The 17,451-nt window shown below is 36.2% G+C and overlaps 1 protein-coding gene across 1 annotated transcript; it reads right to left on the bottom strand.

Moving 5' to 3' along the window:
* Positions 1-6,380: 6,380 nt before the first annotated feature.
* Positions 6,381-10,786, bottom strand: LOC133521283 (large ribosomal subunit protein uL16m). Its single transcript, XM_061856157.1, has 5 exons — positions 10,625-10,786; positions 10,453-10,530; positions 10,187-10,344; positions 9,155-9,397; positions 6,381-6,645 (listed from the first exon to the last, which is right to left on the bottom strand). Exons 1-5 carry the CDS (start codon positions 10,656-10,658, stop codon positions 6,430-6,432), a joined length of 729 nt encoding a protein of 242 aa, XP_061712141.1. The 5' UTR covers positions 10,659-10,786; the 3' UTR covers positions 6,381-6,429.
* Between the last annotated feature and the right edge of the window lie 6,665 nt (positions 10,787-17,451).

Below are 17,451 nucleotides of genomic sequence, written 5' to 3'. Positions count from 1 at the left end.
TGCTTTGTTTCAATGCTTCGAATCTGCCCTTCCTTCCTCCAATCCAGTTTGATGGAAATTTAAATTAATTAAAATCAGATTGACTATCTCCACACGACGTTAAAATCCTGCCACCTATTTTTTTTTTCAAATACTTATGCAAACTTAGTCTTCTTTTCTCAGGCTCTGAAAGTGGGTCTGTAGTGTATAGGTAGTATCTATACATAAATAGATACACACCGTCTCGGGCGCAGACCGCATAGGATGCCGCGTCAGTTGCACGAGAGCCGAGGGCGAGAGTGGACGTGTGACATTGCTGTGCGTGTCTGTGTGAGCGAGCCAGTGTTTACTGATCAGGGCGGGTCCTACATATGGCGACGAGCTAAAAGGTAAATTTATTCACCGTTCACTTTGTTGCAAATAAGGGAAAAATAAATCAAACAAAAACAAAATCAAACACACGAAAGATATATCATACTCGTATATTGTAGTAATGGCAAAAAAAAAACTGTATTTTGCTCAATCATTTATTTTAATAATGGAGAGAGAATTATAGATTTGATTTTCGAAATGAAATAACGAATACTGGGTAGGTAAGTACTTACTAAATAAAAATACAAAAGAGTTTGATAAAACGGACGATTGTTTTGAAGTATTTTGGCTTTATTGTTATATTTAGCTTGATTAATCCGATACGACGCTGTTTCGCAAATGTAAATAATGCATAGATAAAAACAACTATGCATAAATATATGCTATACTTGATTCAACAATCAGTAGGTAATAGTGCTTCTCTTGCTTTAGCTTTTCACTCCAAAACAACAGATTGTTCCAATATTTCTATAATTTCCTGCACTGTAGTGTAGTGTTAGTATTAGCCCCCACTGAAAATATACGATTGGGACTAAATTTTACGTGTAAAAATGTATGTAATTGCAATATAAACTGGAAGGTAGTTACGTACAATGCAAGTTAAAAGGTTAATAGCAACGTAAGCTGGTTTGTTTTGTTTATCCCTATTGCGACTAAAGTAGGTACGGTACGGTGACTAATTTGATAGAAATAGTATTGTGGTCAGTAAATAACGGTTTCAAATCACCTGTCAAATTAAAATCGTTATTGTTTGAGATCCCATTAAATTGAAATAACTGTGATCGGGTAATTTGTGAAGAAAATGGGTTATTTGTGATTGCAAACCTCCATTAAATTGGAATTGTTTTGGTTTGGAAATCTCCATTCAATTGGAATATATAGCTGTGGTTTTGAGACTCCCATTAAATTGGGATACCTGAGGTCTCAAAACGACCATTAAATTGGTGTTAGCTTGTCTGTGATTTCAAACCTCCATTAAATTGGAATTGTTGTGGGTTTGAAATCTCCATTCAATTGGAATATATAGCTGTGGTTTTGAGACTCCCATTAAATTGGGATACTTGAGGTCTCAAAACGACCATTAAATTGGTGTTTGCCTGTCTGTGATTTCAAACCTCCATTAAATTGGAATTGTAGTGGGTTTGAAATCTCCATTTAATTGGAATATATAGCTGCGGTTGTGAGACTTCCATTAAATTGGAATATCTGAGGTCTCAAAATTACCATTAGATTGGTATTTGCCTGTGTGTACTTTTAAAACTCCATTAAATTGGAATTGTTGATGTTTTAAAATTTCCATTTAATTGGATTCTATAGTGCAATTTGGAGACTACCAGTAAATTGGAATGAAGGAGGTCTGGAATTATTAAACTTAAAAAGAGACTAATTTGAAGTAAAAAATTGGTGTAAGATAGTAAGTCCAAAAATAATAGACGCGGTAGGAAATCTAGATCGCTCCTAAGTAAAACCCCGTCATGAAAATTTGCCAACGGAAGAAAAGTTAAATTTATAAAGTAGCATTAGGGCAAAAGATTGAAAAACTGGAAGGGATCCTTTGAGATATGTATATAGAAGAGGCAGAAATTCAAACTTCTACAAAGAAATGGCAATGCTGTTATTTATAGGAGGTACCGCGTTGCAAGATCCAGGTGAAGGTGTCGATGTGTTGATTTGATGCTTATTTCCGGCTAAAGCAAAGTCACGTTCATGAAAGGAATCTTTTTTTGGTTTATAAAACAGTAGCAAAAGGAAAGATTTGAAATGTCTGTAGTTAGACTGAGGAAACGAGATAAATCAGATTAGAAGCAAGGAGAAACAACTATACAAAAAGACAGAAAATAACTATTCTAGGAGATGTGGAAGCTCAAAACATAATGCCAATGACAGTTCAACTCCTGCAAATACCCAAAAATGCGATTTCTGTAAAAATTAAGGCATTATGTTCGATACTGCAAAACTGAACAAGGCCAGAAAAGGAGAAATGATGCTAGATTAGATAAAATGAAAGAGGAAAACAAAGGTACAGGATAGTATAGCTAAAAGGATGAAGAGAAACTGCAAGATAAATTGTGTAAATGATGATGTTGAGTACGTTTTCAACGTAGTCATTTAGTCATTTATTTAATATTGCATTGTAATGTACATAATAAGGTGTTACAGTTCATATAGCCATTTCATGACACCCTGTAAGGGCACACAATAGTACAGTTCTATTCTATTCAGGCTAGTCTACATATTATAATTAAGGTAACAAAATAAAGTAAAAATATTAGCGTATCAGTAGTTTAGTAACCTATTAGTTAGTCTCATAAATAAATTGAGTAACTTCAACAATAGTAACGTTAACAATGCACCGTTACAATACTGGATGATTGAATTAACTTGTCAAATTATAATATTATTATATTATTTATTTTATTACGTATTTTTACGTAGTGAATGATAAAGTTCAAAATCGAAGAGATACCTATGTACGGATGTGTTAGCGGAATCAGGTTGTAGAAATAAAAAAAGATAAAGATTTACAATCAAGTACTAAACTATAAGTCTAGTTCCGTATGGAACTCGAATACCCCTAAATATTGAAGGTTCATTTGAGGCAGCGATCACAACAGGAATAGGTGAAATTAACGCCACATCTTACGTCATCAATGAACGGACCAAACTTATTGGGAAGACATTCCGCAACCGACTTAGGAGTTTTAAAAGTCGGAGTGGGAATAAATCAAGTCCATACCAAGGATTTTCCTAAGTTTAAAGAGCTCAGAGAGCATTAGGGCAAATATCAAGAAGAGATAAGTAACTTTAAATAAAAATAAAAAAAAATCTGGCGGTATTAGACTCTCTCGGTCACTATGATGTTTTTCTATTAACGGAAAAATGGGGGAATCACCGCTTCCGGCAAGACTCCAGCTTGCGACCTTTTAAAACACCCGTAAAATAGCTTTTAACCAACTAAGCTACGGAAGCTTGTTGGAAGCATGCGAATATTTCCGATCCTTCTTTTTTGTTTACACGCCTTGGGAAGGCGCATAGCTAGAGAATGACTGGTGTCTCAAGTTTTATTCAGAGTTTCACCAGTAATAATGTGCTAACTAATTTTTATCAAGCCGATACTTTTACGAGCGATACTACAAATTTGTATATTAAAGGATAAGTATTTTACCCCTTCCAGCAATACTCAAATTTACGACCTTTTGGAACACCGGTCTAATCGATTTTAATAGTTTTAACCAACTGGTACAGATGGACTACAAGGGGCTCGGATTATAGTACCAAAACGTGAACCGACTGTATGATAACAAATGAACTATTCAGTGTATACACTAATATCAAATTATTACATAAATATAAATTTCTTGGTCAGAACAATAGGCAACATTGTTATAGTATTAAGTCAGAGTAGTTAACTGAGATCTGTGGAACTAGATAAGTATTTGGTATATTTGCTAAATAGTCCTTTACTGAGTAAAAACATTTGCCCTCCCGTAGGTGTTTTCTTAAAGCGATTTGTAGGACATTTTTATGCAGCTAGCTATAAATTTGGATAGCCATACAGAACGAGTTGTTTTTGTGAAGCTTGACTCTAGAACTCGACAATAATAATTTGTCTTTGTTTCAAAACTCTGTACCCAAAAAGGTGTTATTAGATATCTATATGCGGATCAGCACGTGTGTCAGAGTGTGCAACATGAAAGACCACATGCAGTATATATGAGAGATATATGGAACACTCAGCGAAGGATTCCAAAATTACCAATGAGAAATCTGGGTTATATGAAGGCTGTTGGGATGATTCGGTAAAAGGATACAAGGATTTCGAAAGTGAGTTATGCTTTTATGATGGTATCCTTTTGAAATCGAATTGTCATACCCTTTAAACTATAACGTGGCAATGAAAGTTCGGCTAACATCGAATGTATCGCGATGCGGAAAACCTTGTTAAGAGTTGCAAAGGATAAACTTTAGTTGGTGCACCTATTCAGCCAGTCCCTATGAAAAGGCGAGAATTATCTTCTGAGCCATGGATAGACATGCGATCGATTTATTGGGATCGTTGCCCAATAACGACTAACTGCTAGTAATTTTAGACTATTAGAGTCGTTATAGAGAGATTAAGTTTAGGTTCGCAAATTATCATTATATTGGATGAAATGTTTAGCAGGCTAGGGGTAGTTATCCAGTTTCAATCACGGCTGACAATGATGGTGAATTCATCAGACAAGAGTTCAGGTCTCTTAAAATATGCAACATGATTATTTTCAATGCAGTTCCCTATTCTGCCAATTCTAACAACGAATGCAGTGATCACACTTGAAATGTCATGCAATTGTTTATCTTTTAATAAATTCTTTGGGTAGGTATCCAGTTTCAATCACGGCTGACAATGATGGTCAATTCATCAGCCAAGAGTTCAGGTCTCTTAAAATAATGTAACATCATTATTTTCAATGCAGTTCCCTATTCTGCCAATTTTAACAACAAATGCAGTGATCACACTTGAAATGTCATGCAATTGTTTATCTTTTAATAAGTTCTTTATTTAAAAGATGTGTTTCATGTAAGTACTGCACTTACGATAAGCAGGGCAGTACTGGACTCAGCAAACTGGCGAGATCGAAAGGCAGACTGGGGAAGTGAAGATAGGAAACATGGAAAATAAAGATTCCAAGAAAACCTTGTTTGACTATCTGCTTATGTAAAATGCCATCCCATTTACAACAACAAAAAATAAAGTGAAACGGGAAATAAATTTAATTCAGAAATAAGGGATAGAGAGAGACAGAGAACAACAGAAGGAAAGAAAGAAATACGGAGATAGGAAAGCAAAATAGAGTGATCTAACCGGAAGAGACAAAGTGTATGTAAAGGAAATCGTTAATAAGAAATTGGAAAATAGTAAATTAAGTGGAAGGAGGGTGGAAACCAATTGAAGAACACGCAAGTGACAGGAATTAACTACTTGATAACGATAGGTCATGTAATCAAATTAAACAATATAGAAGTTAGCTATTGTGGTAAATAATAAATATAAAGTCTTTTAATAGGGAAGAGATGTAGTGTATAGGTAGTATCTATACATAAATAGATACACACCGTCTCGGGCGCAGACCGCATAGGATGCCGCGTCAGTTGCACGAGAGCCGAGGGCGAGAGTGGACGTGTGACATTGCTGTGCGTGTCTGTGTGAGCGTGTTGTTTCAAAAACTGTCCAAGTAGGTTTTTTTCTAATTTTTTTGATAAACAATTGCATTCTGATAATTAACTCCTCATTCCATAACGAAGTTTATTCCAAAATATTTAATTGAAACTACCTTCAAGAAATACTACTGATGTTCATATTTTAATGCACATTTATACTACTTTCCTCGTATTCGAAATGAAAAGTAGTGTTTAACTCGGGTAAAAAGCACCATTTCTGTCTCGGACTCGGACTATTGGCGACCTCGACAGAAATGGATGCCATGGTTAACAATCTACTATTGACTGCTGATTAACTCGAAAACGTAAAATTGGACTGCCCTGACCGCTGTCATAGGCTCTAAATTGCAGCGAAAGGCATAATAAATTAATTTTAGGCATGTAATATCTACTTTCAACCCTGTCAAAAACATCACTAGATGGCGCTGAACTTTATACATGCCTAAAATCGGGTGACCTATACACTATACCAACTGAAGTTCGAGGCAAATTCTTTCTTTTTACGCGATTTTCTACCCTGTATAGATACACCACTATTTAAATCCCTTATTTTGCGTCCGTTATGGCACAGAGAGGATGGAATTTGCCACGGGTTACAGAACTCTCATAACACACCCCTTTTGCTACTTGATTTTTTTTGTATTATTTGAATTAATATTTTGTGACATGCCACGGTAAAGGTACCTTATGGCAGTCGGCGCTTACGCTGTTATTAACGACGCTCCAATACTGAAATGCAGTGCTACGTGATGTAAGCGCCATCCGCCATATGGTACCTTTTTCCGTCACATTTATTTTCAGGTTTATTGGAAATAAAATCTTACCCGTCATCTTAAATTCAACTATATTTTGAACTAATTACAATATAATTAATATCTACAAATGCTTGCCATACCAATAGTGATCAAACGGTGAAAGCATTCTATGGCATCCACCCATATTATTTTGAATAACATATTTCATAGTGTACTCATTCTGGTTGTTTTCTTCTTGCCACTTTTCATTAGCTGCTTTCTTCTCCATGATTTCTTGTGATACAGCTTCTGCTTGAAATGGTAATCTTTCTGCCACAATTTTCAACATTTGCCAAACCTAAAAAATATATTGAATAAAACATTTGCCTTAAGGAATTAATAGAATCAGACGTTACTTTGCGGAAATCCATGCTAATTAAAGCAAGAAATATTACTTTGCTAAACTCAGTGGTCAGTTGTCGGATGTCAGACCGTCAACATCTCCAGCATCTCCTGAGGATGCCTCGTAGAGAGCCGAAACACGTGTCGAGTTTTGTACTTTTGGTGGTGGGTTGTTATTTGTTATATTTATTTGCGTATTTATTTTTGCAGTGGGAGGGTGGGAACATTAATTACATGTAAAAATACGCAAGTAAGTATAACGGGTTAGCACTGATTGACTAACACGTAATTTTCTCGCGGATTAGCAAAGTAATATTTCTTGCTTTTATTTGCCTTAAGGAGTCAGTCTCGAAAAATTGCTTAAAATTTTCAAAGTTCCATGGGAATCTGCAAATGTGTGAATCAACTTTTTATTGTCTCTTGTTGCCCCTTAGGTCGCATGGTCCGACTGACTAGTCCGATCAATCGGAATACGAATATTTTTCTTTCCCGCTGGCTCGATTGATCGGAATATAAGGACTTCTGTAATTCTCGTAGTCCTACTATCTGAGTAACGGGATTTTAAAAGTTCGTCTAGTTCGATGAATCGAACCACGAGGTCATTTTTTCTTCCTGTTGGATCGATTGATCGGACATAACTGTAGACTTGATATTATTGCTAAGTCCGGCTAATGACACATAAAGGTTATCTCATCTTAACTCACTACTAGACACTGGCAATTGATAAACTTTTCTATATTTTCTCTGAGAAATATGTAATAAATATAATAAATTTGGGTTAAGAATATATCTACAGGGTGGAATTAGATTTTGGGTCAGTGAGGGTAGCTACCAGATCCCGTGCTGCTAGGTAAAAACGGCCTTAAGAGACCATCCCTCGATTTCAAATTGATGAAAATTGGCGTTAACAGATTTCCGGAAAAACATACAGGGTGCGAGAAAAAGGTCATTTTGTTACAAAAATTGTTTTTGATGCCAATCGACTCCATTCCTACCCAGGATCACGTCGAAAGTAAGAAAACTCTTTTGTTACCAGAAAAGTGTTAAAAACCAGATGTTGGTAGAGTACAAAATTAACCAAAAAATACCGGTCGGACTAACAGGAAAAATAAAAGTTGTGTGATAGGATTAAGAGGATTTTTCAAGGTCTCGTGGTTCGATCGATCGAACTAGACGAACTTTTAAAATCCCGTTACTCCGATAGCAGGACTACGAGAATTAGAGAAGTCCTTATATTCCGATCAATCGAGCCAGCGCGAAAGAAAAATATTTGTATTCCGATTGATCGGACTAGCCAGTCGGACCATGCGACCTAAGGGCTTGTTGCCATGATTATAATAATCTGGGTCATGTCTCCGTTATGCACATTATTTGCATATTAGTATCACATTTCTTCTAAGAAACTATTATGCTACTATTGCACTGCACGGTCGCGGGTACTAGACGGCGAGCCAGGGACAGATTTCCATGACCAATCGCCTCCTGGGCGATAACTCATATAGTGGTTAATGGCTATGTATGATGAATCCTCGTGGACGTCAGCTGCCGCTCCGTTGGTGGGTTGAGGAATGGCAGCCACCGAAACACGTAAAAAAAAATTTAGTCATCAACTCCCATTTGATAACAAAGCAAAGTATCTACCGGAAGGCAATGACGGACAATATATGCTCCTGGCCCACGGACTATACACTACAAATAGCAACCTCACATTTATTACAATAACTACTAATGCAAATTTACTCTTGCTTCCTTGATATGCAAAAAAATATATACACCAAGATATTGTATAGCATATTAGCATTAAGTTCAATTTAAAGTCTCGTTTCAAATAAATAATGTATAAATATTCTTATGAGAATAAAATGTTGTAAACCATATTATCGCCTGACTGACAGAACAGAATAACAACATAAAAAGGTAATCCACATAAATACTATATATAAAAGTTGATGAGTCACTAATGTCACTAACTAATAATAATAATGTAAGTTCATTTGTTTCTAAAACATCTTTGCCTTGATAGAAAGTTAGTTCAAAATGACTTCTGGAATTTCAACAATATACTGTAATTATGTCAGTAATTAAGAGAATGTCAGCTGCTCTTGTATTATAAAAAAATTAGCTCTTAACTAGTCAATATTGTTTTAATAGTTCGACAACCTGTCTGGCCTAGTGGGTATGAAGCCGATAGTCCCAGGTTCAAATCCTGGCAAGGTCATTTATTTGTGTGATGTGCTATATATTTATATATTAAATATATCATTGTCTAAATACCCTTATTGAGCTTACTGTGGGACTTAATCGATTTGTGTTACAATGTCCTATAATATGTATTTATTTATTTAATACAAAAGGTCAGAAATAACTGATTACCAATGCAACCAGCCAGTTCTAAGTAGACTACACCACTTGACATCTGTTTTTAAAGAAAAAAAAAAGAAGAAGAGAAGTGTTGCAATTATTACCTCTTGATATTCACATTTGCCAGCAACCTCCAATATAACTCTACCAGCCTTGATAGGCGTAACATAATGATCAATTGCTCCTTTTCCACCTCCCATTCTCTGCCCCTGTCCCTTCTTAGTCACTGGCTGCCATGGGGGGTCAATGCGCCAAATAGCATACATTCTCTTCATGTCTAATTTACGGGCCACTACTAAACGAGCCATTTCAAAGTGCTCATGACGCATTCTACCTCCACCAGTTGCCTGAAAGCACCACATCATTTTAATCATATTGGTTATGAAATATGACTGTTATGGTCTTCATATTTAATAAAATGGCTATAGACCATTCACAATGACGCATGCCTGTACTTGTGATGTTATATTATTAAAGGTTTCATTTGATAAATCTGCACAACATCGTGGATGACACAAACTGTACCTACAAATTTATGAATTATGATGATTTTGCTAATGTCAGAAGTGTTTGTAGATTGTGGCATTATTCAGCTAACGCTTTTAGTAATGTGATAGCTGGACTATAAATAGCCACAAGGGTTTGTCGGGTGTTGACTATTAATTCTTCATATAGGTTATAAATACTCCAATATGTGAAGTACACTGTGAATTAGGTAAATTACTTTCTATTTCCATATAGTCATAACATGTGTATTCTATATGAGACAGATATGAAATAGATTTATTTGAAGATGATCTTTTTATGTATGGACACATAGACATATGCTTATACTATAAAATAGATATTTAAAAAAAAACTGGTTAAGTGTAGGTTCATGTACGGCACGCATTTTCCATGTAAAAAACCAATAAATGTTCCATACTATTTTTTCCTATGGGCAGTACTTCATAGGTAGTATGAAAAAACAGACTATAGTATTATAAACCCCAATGTCAATTCCTACATACATCAAAACTGATTATAGTCGTTACCGACTGATGGCAGTTCCAAACAGAAAAGAAAAAAAAAAAAAAAAAAGTATTATAAAACATACATAAGAGTATAATGAGTATTGTTTGATTAAAAATACGTACAATAACACCATACTGCTTTAACTGTAGCGTATTGTGCAGAAGCTCAGGACCACGCATGTATCGCAATCTTTTCTGCATTTTTGGTGGTTTCAAATTAGCAGGATATGTTGGCACTTTGTCCAGAGGACGCAGCCTCTGGCGTTCAGGAATCTCGATATCTATAGACATTAGAAGCTAGTTAAATAACAGGCTATACAAATAGTAATATTGCCAAATTACCGAAACACTGCATATTGCAAATTAAACTGTGTAAATAATGTACCTACCATCATAATTCTTGGGAGGTGGGAAGTACTTTATTCCAGCTACACACGTTAATTGAAGCCCATTTAAACGCAAAAGGCCTGAAAATATAAAAAATATATGTTAATATTGCAACGGGTACCCGTTTACTAATCGTGTGCTTTAAACTTCTGAATTGATAGAATATTTTACTACCAATAGAAAGGCCAAATGTTTGTCTTGAAATCATGGTATTTTTAGAAATCTAAATGAAAGATTGTATGTTGTATTTTTTTATACAGATTATTCTACTGGTACAAAAACCAAAACTGGTTATATTCTAAACATTATTATAACCTCAATCTTTGTGTCATTGTCAAGTCAACGTCAAGTCAACGTCAAATTAATTTTATTAAGCTGGCTACTTTTTTTAAATCGACAATTATAACGTCTTTACACTATGCGACACAATGCGAGAAGAAGACATATCAAGTGATATATTAATATACTTACCTAAACAAATGATTTTTATTCCTTGCATGCAAAATCTGAAAAGAGAACATGAAGAGAACTGTCATTTTCAAGGAGTATTAATTCAAAAACTAACGAGAATGTTGCATTTTATCCACATGTGGGGCAAAGTAATCAGATGCAAATTTTAAGTGTTTCCTTATTTCACTGGTAGAAAAGACTTTTAAATGAGGACGTTGATTGATAAATTTTTTATTACGTTCATTTGGATTTGGTTTGATTTTTTTGATATTTTTCATAATTAGTATTTTCCTCGCGGTAGTGTGATGAAAAATATTGTGTTTCACTCGGATGCAAAGTTTGTTTAACCCTCGTGCCTTGAATCCCTCGCAATGCTCAAGATTCCACTTCTCGAAGCACTCGCTACGCTTGTGCTCGTTCAATTTTGGTATCTTTCACTTGCTCAGGATATCAATATTACCACGAGCGGTTAAACAACAACTTTGCCCCCTTGTAAAGCCCGACGAAATATATGATCATTGTCAAGAGGGCGTAGTTATTCTCATCTAAAGAGTGACAGTTCAGTTTAGTATGAAAAATGTAGTTCCACTTAATTTCCGCAATATGGTGCGTGATCATCTGATCATATATTACTGGTCAGCAAAGAATACAATACTCACTAGGCGCTGGTCAGGCTTTAAAACAAATAACCAGGGGTCGTACAAAAAGTGCGGATGACGTCAAACCACTTATAGGTGATTTCAAATAGTATTTTTGATTTTCATAAACAATTATCACTTATCATTTATCAACCTCTTTATTAAACGATATCGCCACTTGAAATGAGTAAGTACGTTTTTGACTGACACATTGTCAATCAGATGAGCAATAAATTGACTTCGTTATTGTTTAGCTATTGTATCTTCACGATTATATTTAGCTAAAATTTATATTTACTAATGTATAAGAAAACGCTCTAAAATGTCATCTTTACTTGAATATTGTGGCAATCCCACAGACTTGTTCTAACTAATTTCAAATAATTATACCTTATGGTAACAAGTTTCGTGAAATTTACTTTATTCACTACATCATCCTACCACCCGTATTATTAATTCCATGGATTTATTTACGATTATTTTGTTACTTCATTAATACTACTTTGTTACTACATGTCACACGGAAGTTTAAATACAAACTCAAACATCATCCTGTGTGCAAGATTACGTCATTTTTACGTCATCCGCACTTTTTGTCCGACCCCTGCAAATAACTATTATATGTCGCATCGTGTAAAGAAACTTATTTAAAGCCATTCAAGACAATTATAAAGCTGTTGATATTCTATGTATCTAAACATTTGACCACGGACTTAGAGTAATAAACTAAATAAACCGGATAGTGTACCAAAAAGTGTGTCTACATGAGAAGTGTTGTATCTTCTTCTAATTAGGGTAACCATAAGGCATATGTATGTGGGATATTAGGGTAACATGGAAATAGTTTGGCCAGGATCTTTTCTCAGGGCTCATTTACGTCTGCGACACATAAGAAAAAGAAAAGCCGAATTACTTAAGAGGGAAGCATTAGCTTTGCGATCCTAACAAAATAATGCTACTTTTTCTATGAAATTCCATTTCGGGAGGAAACGTTTTCAACTAACTAAATCTTAACAAATCACTTTGATTTTGATGTCGATCGCTTCAGTATAATATATTCTAGGTTTATATGTGTCACTTTTTATAAAGTAAAAATATTTATGTTTTGTTTGTATTGAAAATTTGAAAAAAAAAGGAATACCTATAAACTTAATTTTTCATTGTGTCAATAACATACTAAAAAATTATGGAGAATGGAAAATATTTACATACATAAATATAATCACGCCTATTGCCCGGAGGGGTAGGCAGAGACCACGGATTTTCACTTGCTACGATCCTGACATACCTCGTTCGCTTCCTTGACTTTCATGACATTCCTCATACACGCTCGTCGGTTTAGGGTGCTCTTGACCTGGCCTTTCTTCAGGATTTCCCCAATTTGATCAGAGAAAGTCCGCCAAGGTCTACCCCTCCCTCTTCCAGCCCCCTCTTCTACTTCCCCTTATACACTCTCTTTGTTAACCTTCTTTCCACGTGTCCAAACCATCTCAACATACCTTTCTCAATTTTTGTCACTACATCTTCGTTCAGTCCACACTTTTCCCTTATCACACTGTTCCTAATTCTATCTTGTAATTTTACACCACACACACTTCTCAACGTTCTCATTTCCACTGCATTCACTTGACTCTGATGTTTTTTCTGCCATACCCAACTTTCGCTACCATACATAAGTGTAGGCACCAACACCCCTCTATGCACAGCCAACCGTGCTTTTTGCGACACCTTCTGGCTGCTCATAAAAGCGTTGAGTGCCCCATTCACACGATTTCCAGCATTCACTCTCCTTTCAATGTCTTCATCATGTTTACCGTCCCTAGTGAACAAGGTTCCCAGATACACAAACTCTTTCACTTGTTCAACTCTTTCTTGACCAATCAAAACTTCAGTTTTTCATACTCTCTCCCTTTTCAAATACCATTACTTTCATCTTGCTCACATTTATTTTCATTCCTTTCCTTTCAAAAGATCTATGCATTCTAGTTCCCATCTCCTGCAATTCTTCATCCGATCTTAACTAACTTAATCTTGGCTAACCAATCCAACCACAACTTTTTCTTTTCACACACTGCTTCTTGCACTTCTTGATCCCACCAAACATTCTTCTCCTTTTTTTTTTTATATTTAGAAGCGGAAAATCGTTTTCTCTTTTTATATGGAAGATCACGTGGTATAGATCCCTCTTAACGTTTTGGCATTTTGTGTTAAATCTCTCGATAGTATTATTAATACGATAATATTTAGTTTTGAGAGATTTAAGATGAGATGAAAACCTTTACTTTTTAATTTCTGCTGCTATTTTGATTGCAATGCGTTTTAAAAAGTTTTCTTCCCGGTTATATTTATATTTTCTAATTTAAAATTAACGAGTTACGATGCCGGATATGTTTTCGAAATTAAAATTTACAAATAAATGTCGGTCGTTGGGGACATGAAAAATAATCACGTTTTTTCATTTGTAGTCTGCCTCTTTCGCACTCATGGTATATTCATAAAATATACGTGATGGCTTCTCTTGCTTACTTCAGTTATCTTTTAAGTGTAAGCATCATCGTAGATCTGTGATTACAAGTAAATTTTTAAATTTTTCCGCTTTTTCTACTAACGGAAATCTATGTCCATAGAATCGATAACATATATATAAATAGTTTGACAAACCGTTTCAGTAAGAAAATATTATGTATGAATGTGAGTCTGTTATATTTAAGGACTTTGGATTTCTGTCCATCCAGTAGCCTCAAATCTGACTATCCATTGTTTGATTAAATTCGTGCTTGGACACTCACGGATATTGCGTAATCCGAACTTAAGTCGAAACTGCAGAGTCACAAAAAAACGATTGTTTAAAAAAAGGCTCGGTTGTAAAGCACTCGCTGTTTTCCCAAGAAAGGCACCATTTAGAATAAAAAAATTTTTTTTTTCTTTTAAATTACACCTTTCTCATTTATCTAGATTTTATATCTGACGAAAGGGGTCGAGACGAAAAGATAATTTATCACTGGCCCTGTAGCTTTCATTACATCGGCCAAATTAGGCATGCCGAACTAAAGAGGCATATATATTTAGACAAACTTAATTTTACATTAAGTACAGTAAAAAGAACGCTATAAGACCGATTCGCATCGTGCCGACATCATAGTCACCCTAATGAGTGTGGCAATATTGTCTTGTATTTTTATCGTAAAATTGAATAATTGTGGCTTACCGATGAAAATATTAATATTATATTCTCTTCTCTTATATTATAATATATTCCACAATCAGTAAAGCTTTCACTCGTACAACCTATCACACAATATTTTCTACCCATTGTCTTTTAATATTTAGCAAATAAATACTGAGCGCCGCCATTCACGTATTTTGGAAATATCTCCAAAATATGTCATCAAGATATTAATTAATATTCAATGTTGCTACAGTGTCTACCCTATTAAAATTCATCTTTTTTTGTTGTGCATATTCTTGGATTGAATACGCTACAATCCCTGCCTCAGACGTGTGGAGTCTTCCATTGTGGGCCCCTCACCCACGGACTCCACTAGGGGTATTGACGGGCAGCAAAATGCGCCTGCCTCCTCCCTGTACGTCTGCGCCAGATCGGGAGCGCATCAGCCCTTTCTTCGCGCTCCCGCTCCAAGGCCTCTTTCTGTGAAATGTCGGTTTCGCAGAAGGAGGCCACAACCTCCCACAGTCTCTCGCTCTTCAGTATGGCCGCCACAACGCTGGGTGGGAATAGGCCTGTCACTATACTATTAAGGAGTCCCGGTTCTAGGGAATCTATACCAGGGGCATGGCGTAACTTATTGCGGACAACTTTGTACGGTCGCCCCCACGGATCCCGATCCAGTGTAACCAGGAACTCCTCATGTGCCGGCTCTTTGGCTTTGGGTATCGCTTTGCAAAGAGTCTCCTTGGCCAGTTTGAAGGCCCTGTACAGGAGCTCCTCCTCCTCCTCAGTGTGACTTCGTCCCCGCCTGCACCGGGTGTACGCTCGGCACGCACTGTTGCAGACGAGACGAAGAACCGCAACCTCCTCCGTCCACCAGTACACTCGTGTATTAGTAGGCCGTCCCGCCCTGCACATGGCTGCGTCGCACACTGAGGTGCACGTCGCACGCCCGATCCGGTGGGGGGGTCCCACCATACCTCCACCATCGTCGCCTCATCAGCCATCACCCTATCCAGGGTGGTGAGGCTCCACCTGGTCGGGTCGGAACCTAACCCAAGCCTCATTCGGTTACAAGAGCCAGTGACGTACAAATAAGACTCGGATTAGGTTAAAACACAAGCAGAACTTAAAACTATTATACATATATACAATCTTTACCTGCGTTAGGGGGCAGCCCATTAAGTAAGAAATCTTTTTTATATAATAATATAGCGTTTAAGCTTGAATAACATTAGATAAATGTTATTTGAGTCGTGCGACTCGCCTTCAAATTGTCGAGTAAATTTCACCCGAAGAAAAACAAAAGACGAGCGAAAAGGGCATATTTTTTTATTACCGGCCAGTGCGCGCGGTGGCTGCACCATGCAGGTTTGCCATGTTACAACCGTACTTTGAATAATATATAGCACTAAAATAGTATAAGAATAGCCTGCTGGTATTTTAAAAGAGACGATGGTGAGACCGGACGGATTGTCACTAATTCCGTGGGATGGGACGGGTGCTGGCTTGGGACGCCACATGCGTTAACACCCTAGCCATGCCCTAGCCCCGTCTCATCTCCACGGCACAACCTCAAAAGGCGACGCGACGGCAAAGGCGGCCGAAAAATAAAAAAAGACCAAATATAGGGGTCGCCGCCCCGAATATGATTTCGTACCTTTTGGCGTCGAGACCCTTAGCCCGTGGGGTCCGAACGCGTCTACACTATTTAAGGAATTAGCTAAAAAATAGCAGACGCCACCGGTGATCGTAGAGCTGGCAGCTTCCTCGCACAGAGAATAAGTATTATACGAGGAAATGCTGCCAGAATCTACTGCACCATGCCGCAGGGGGATAGTTTTTAATTATTGATTTTAAGATTAGTTTTATTTATTTTTAGATATAGATTAAGTTTTATAGGTTATATAATAGGGTTGTTTCCAATTTTTTGAAACGCTTGTATTACGTTCTATATTAACTAAAAGTTGCCCTAAAATTCCACTTTTATACTAAAAACGGCTTTAAATATGTTAAATTAACAAAATATATTTTGACAGATGCTTTCGCGCCCAAAACGCTCTTTGAAAATTGTGTGACGTCACAGTTTACGGTTTGACACATAACTACATACACACGTAGAAGATACGAACTGTCAACTGACATTTGTCATTTGTTGTATATCGCCTAACTGTCAACAGTGTCAATCCGAGAGTTGTGACGTCATCAGAATCTTCAATGACGTTTCGAGTTTGGTCACGTGACGCGTGCCAAAAGATATTTTAAATTCAATATTTACAAAAATATGGTCATTACAGATCCCCTAAAAGTAGTTTAACATGTTCTTATAATCCAAAAGAATTTATTGGGATACAATTCTGCCCTAAGATTTGTAGATGGAAACAACCCTATTCTATTTATTTTTTAATTAATCACAATGAATAATTAGGAATTTGAATTTGGAATAAATATGTGTTTCGTATAAGAATATATTTTATTTCAGTAGTATATTGTGCAGTAAAACAATCACTTTTGCAGAATACGTATAATTTTAAACATTTATGCAAAAAATATAACACTTGTCCATTGACGAACCTTTTACCCTATATATTTACCAAATATTATTACTGAGAAATCTAAAGATAAAACCCGGAACACAATTTAAACAGTGTCCTAAACAATATTAAGACGATCCCTGCTCTCCGCATAAAGGCTATTGAAATATAGAAATAAAAAAAGTCGGGTGAAAATTGACTGAGGGAAAA

Source organism: Cydia pomonella, chromosome 9 (genome assembly GCF_033807575.1).
Source record: "Cydia pomonella isolate Wapato2018A chromosome 9, ilCydPomo1, whole genome shotgun sequence".
NCBI classification, from domain to species: domain Eukaryota; kingdom Metazoa; phylum Arthropoda; class Insecta; order Lepidoptera; family Tortricidae; genus Cydia; species Cydia pomonella.
This window is presented reverse-complemented; position numbering and strand designations above follow the sequence as displayed.

Coding starts and splice junctions, on each gene's coding strand:
- LOC133521283 (XM_061856157.1), bottom strand. CDS start 10,658: ATGATTTCAAGACAAACATTTGGCCTTTCTATTG. Junction 10,531..10,624: donor AACATTTGGCCTTTCTATTG/GTAGTAAAATAT, acceptor TTATATTTTCAG/GCCTTTTGCGTTTAAATGGG. Junction 10,345..10,452: donor ACCTCCCAAGAATTATGATG/GTAGGTACATTA, acceptor TAATGTCTATAG/ATATCGAGATTCCTGAACGC.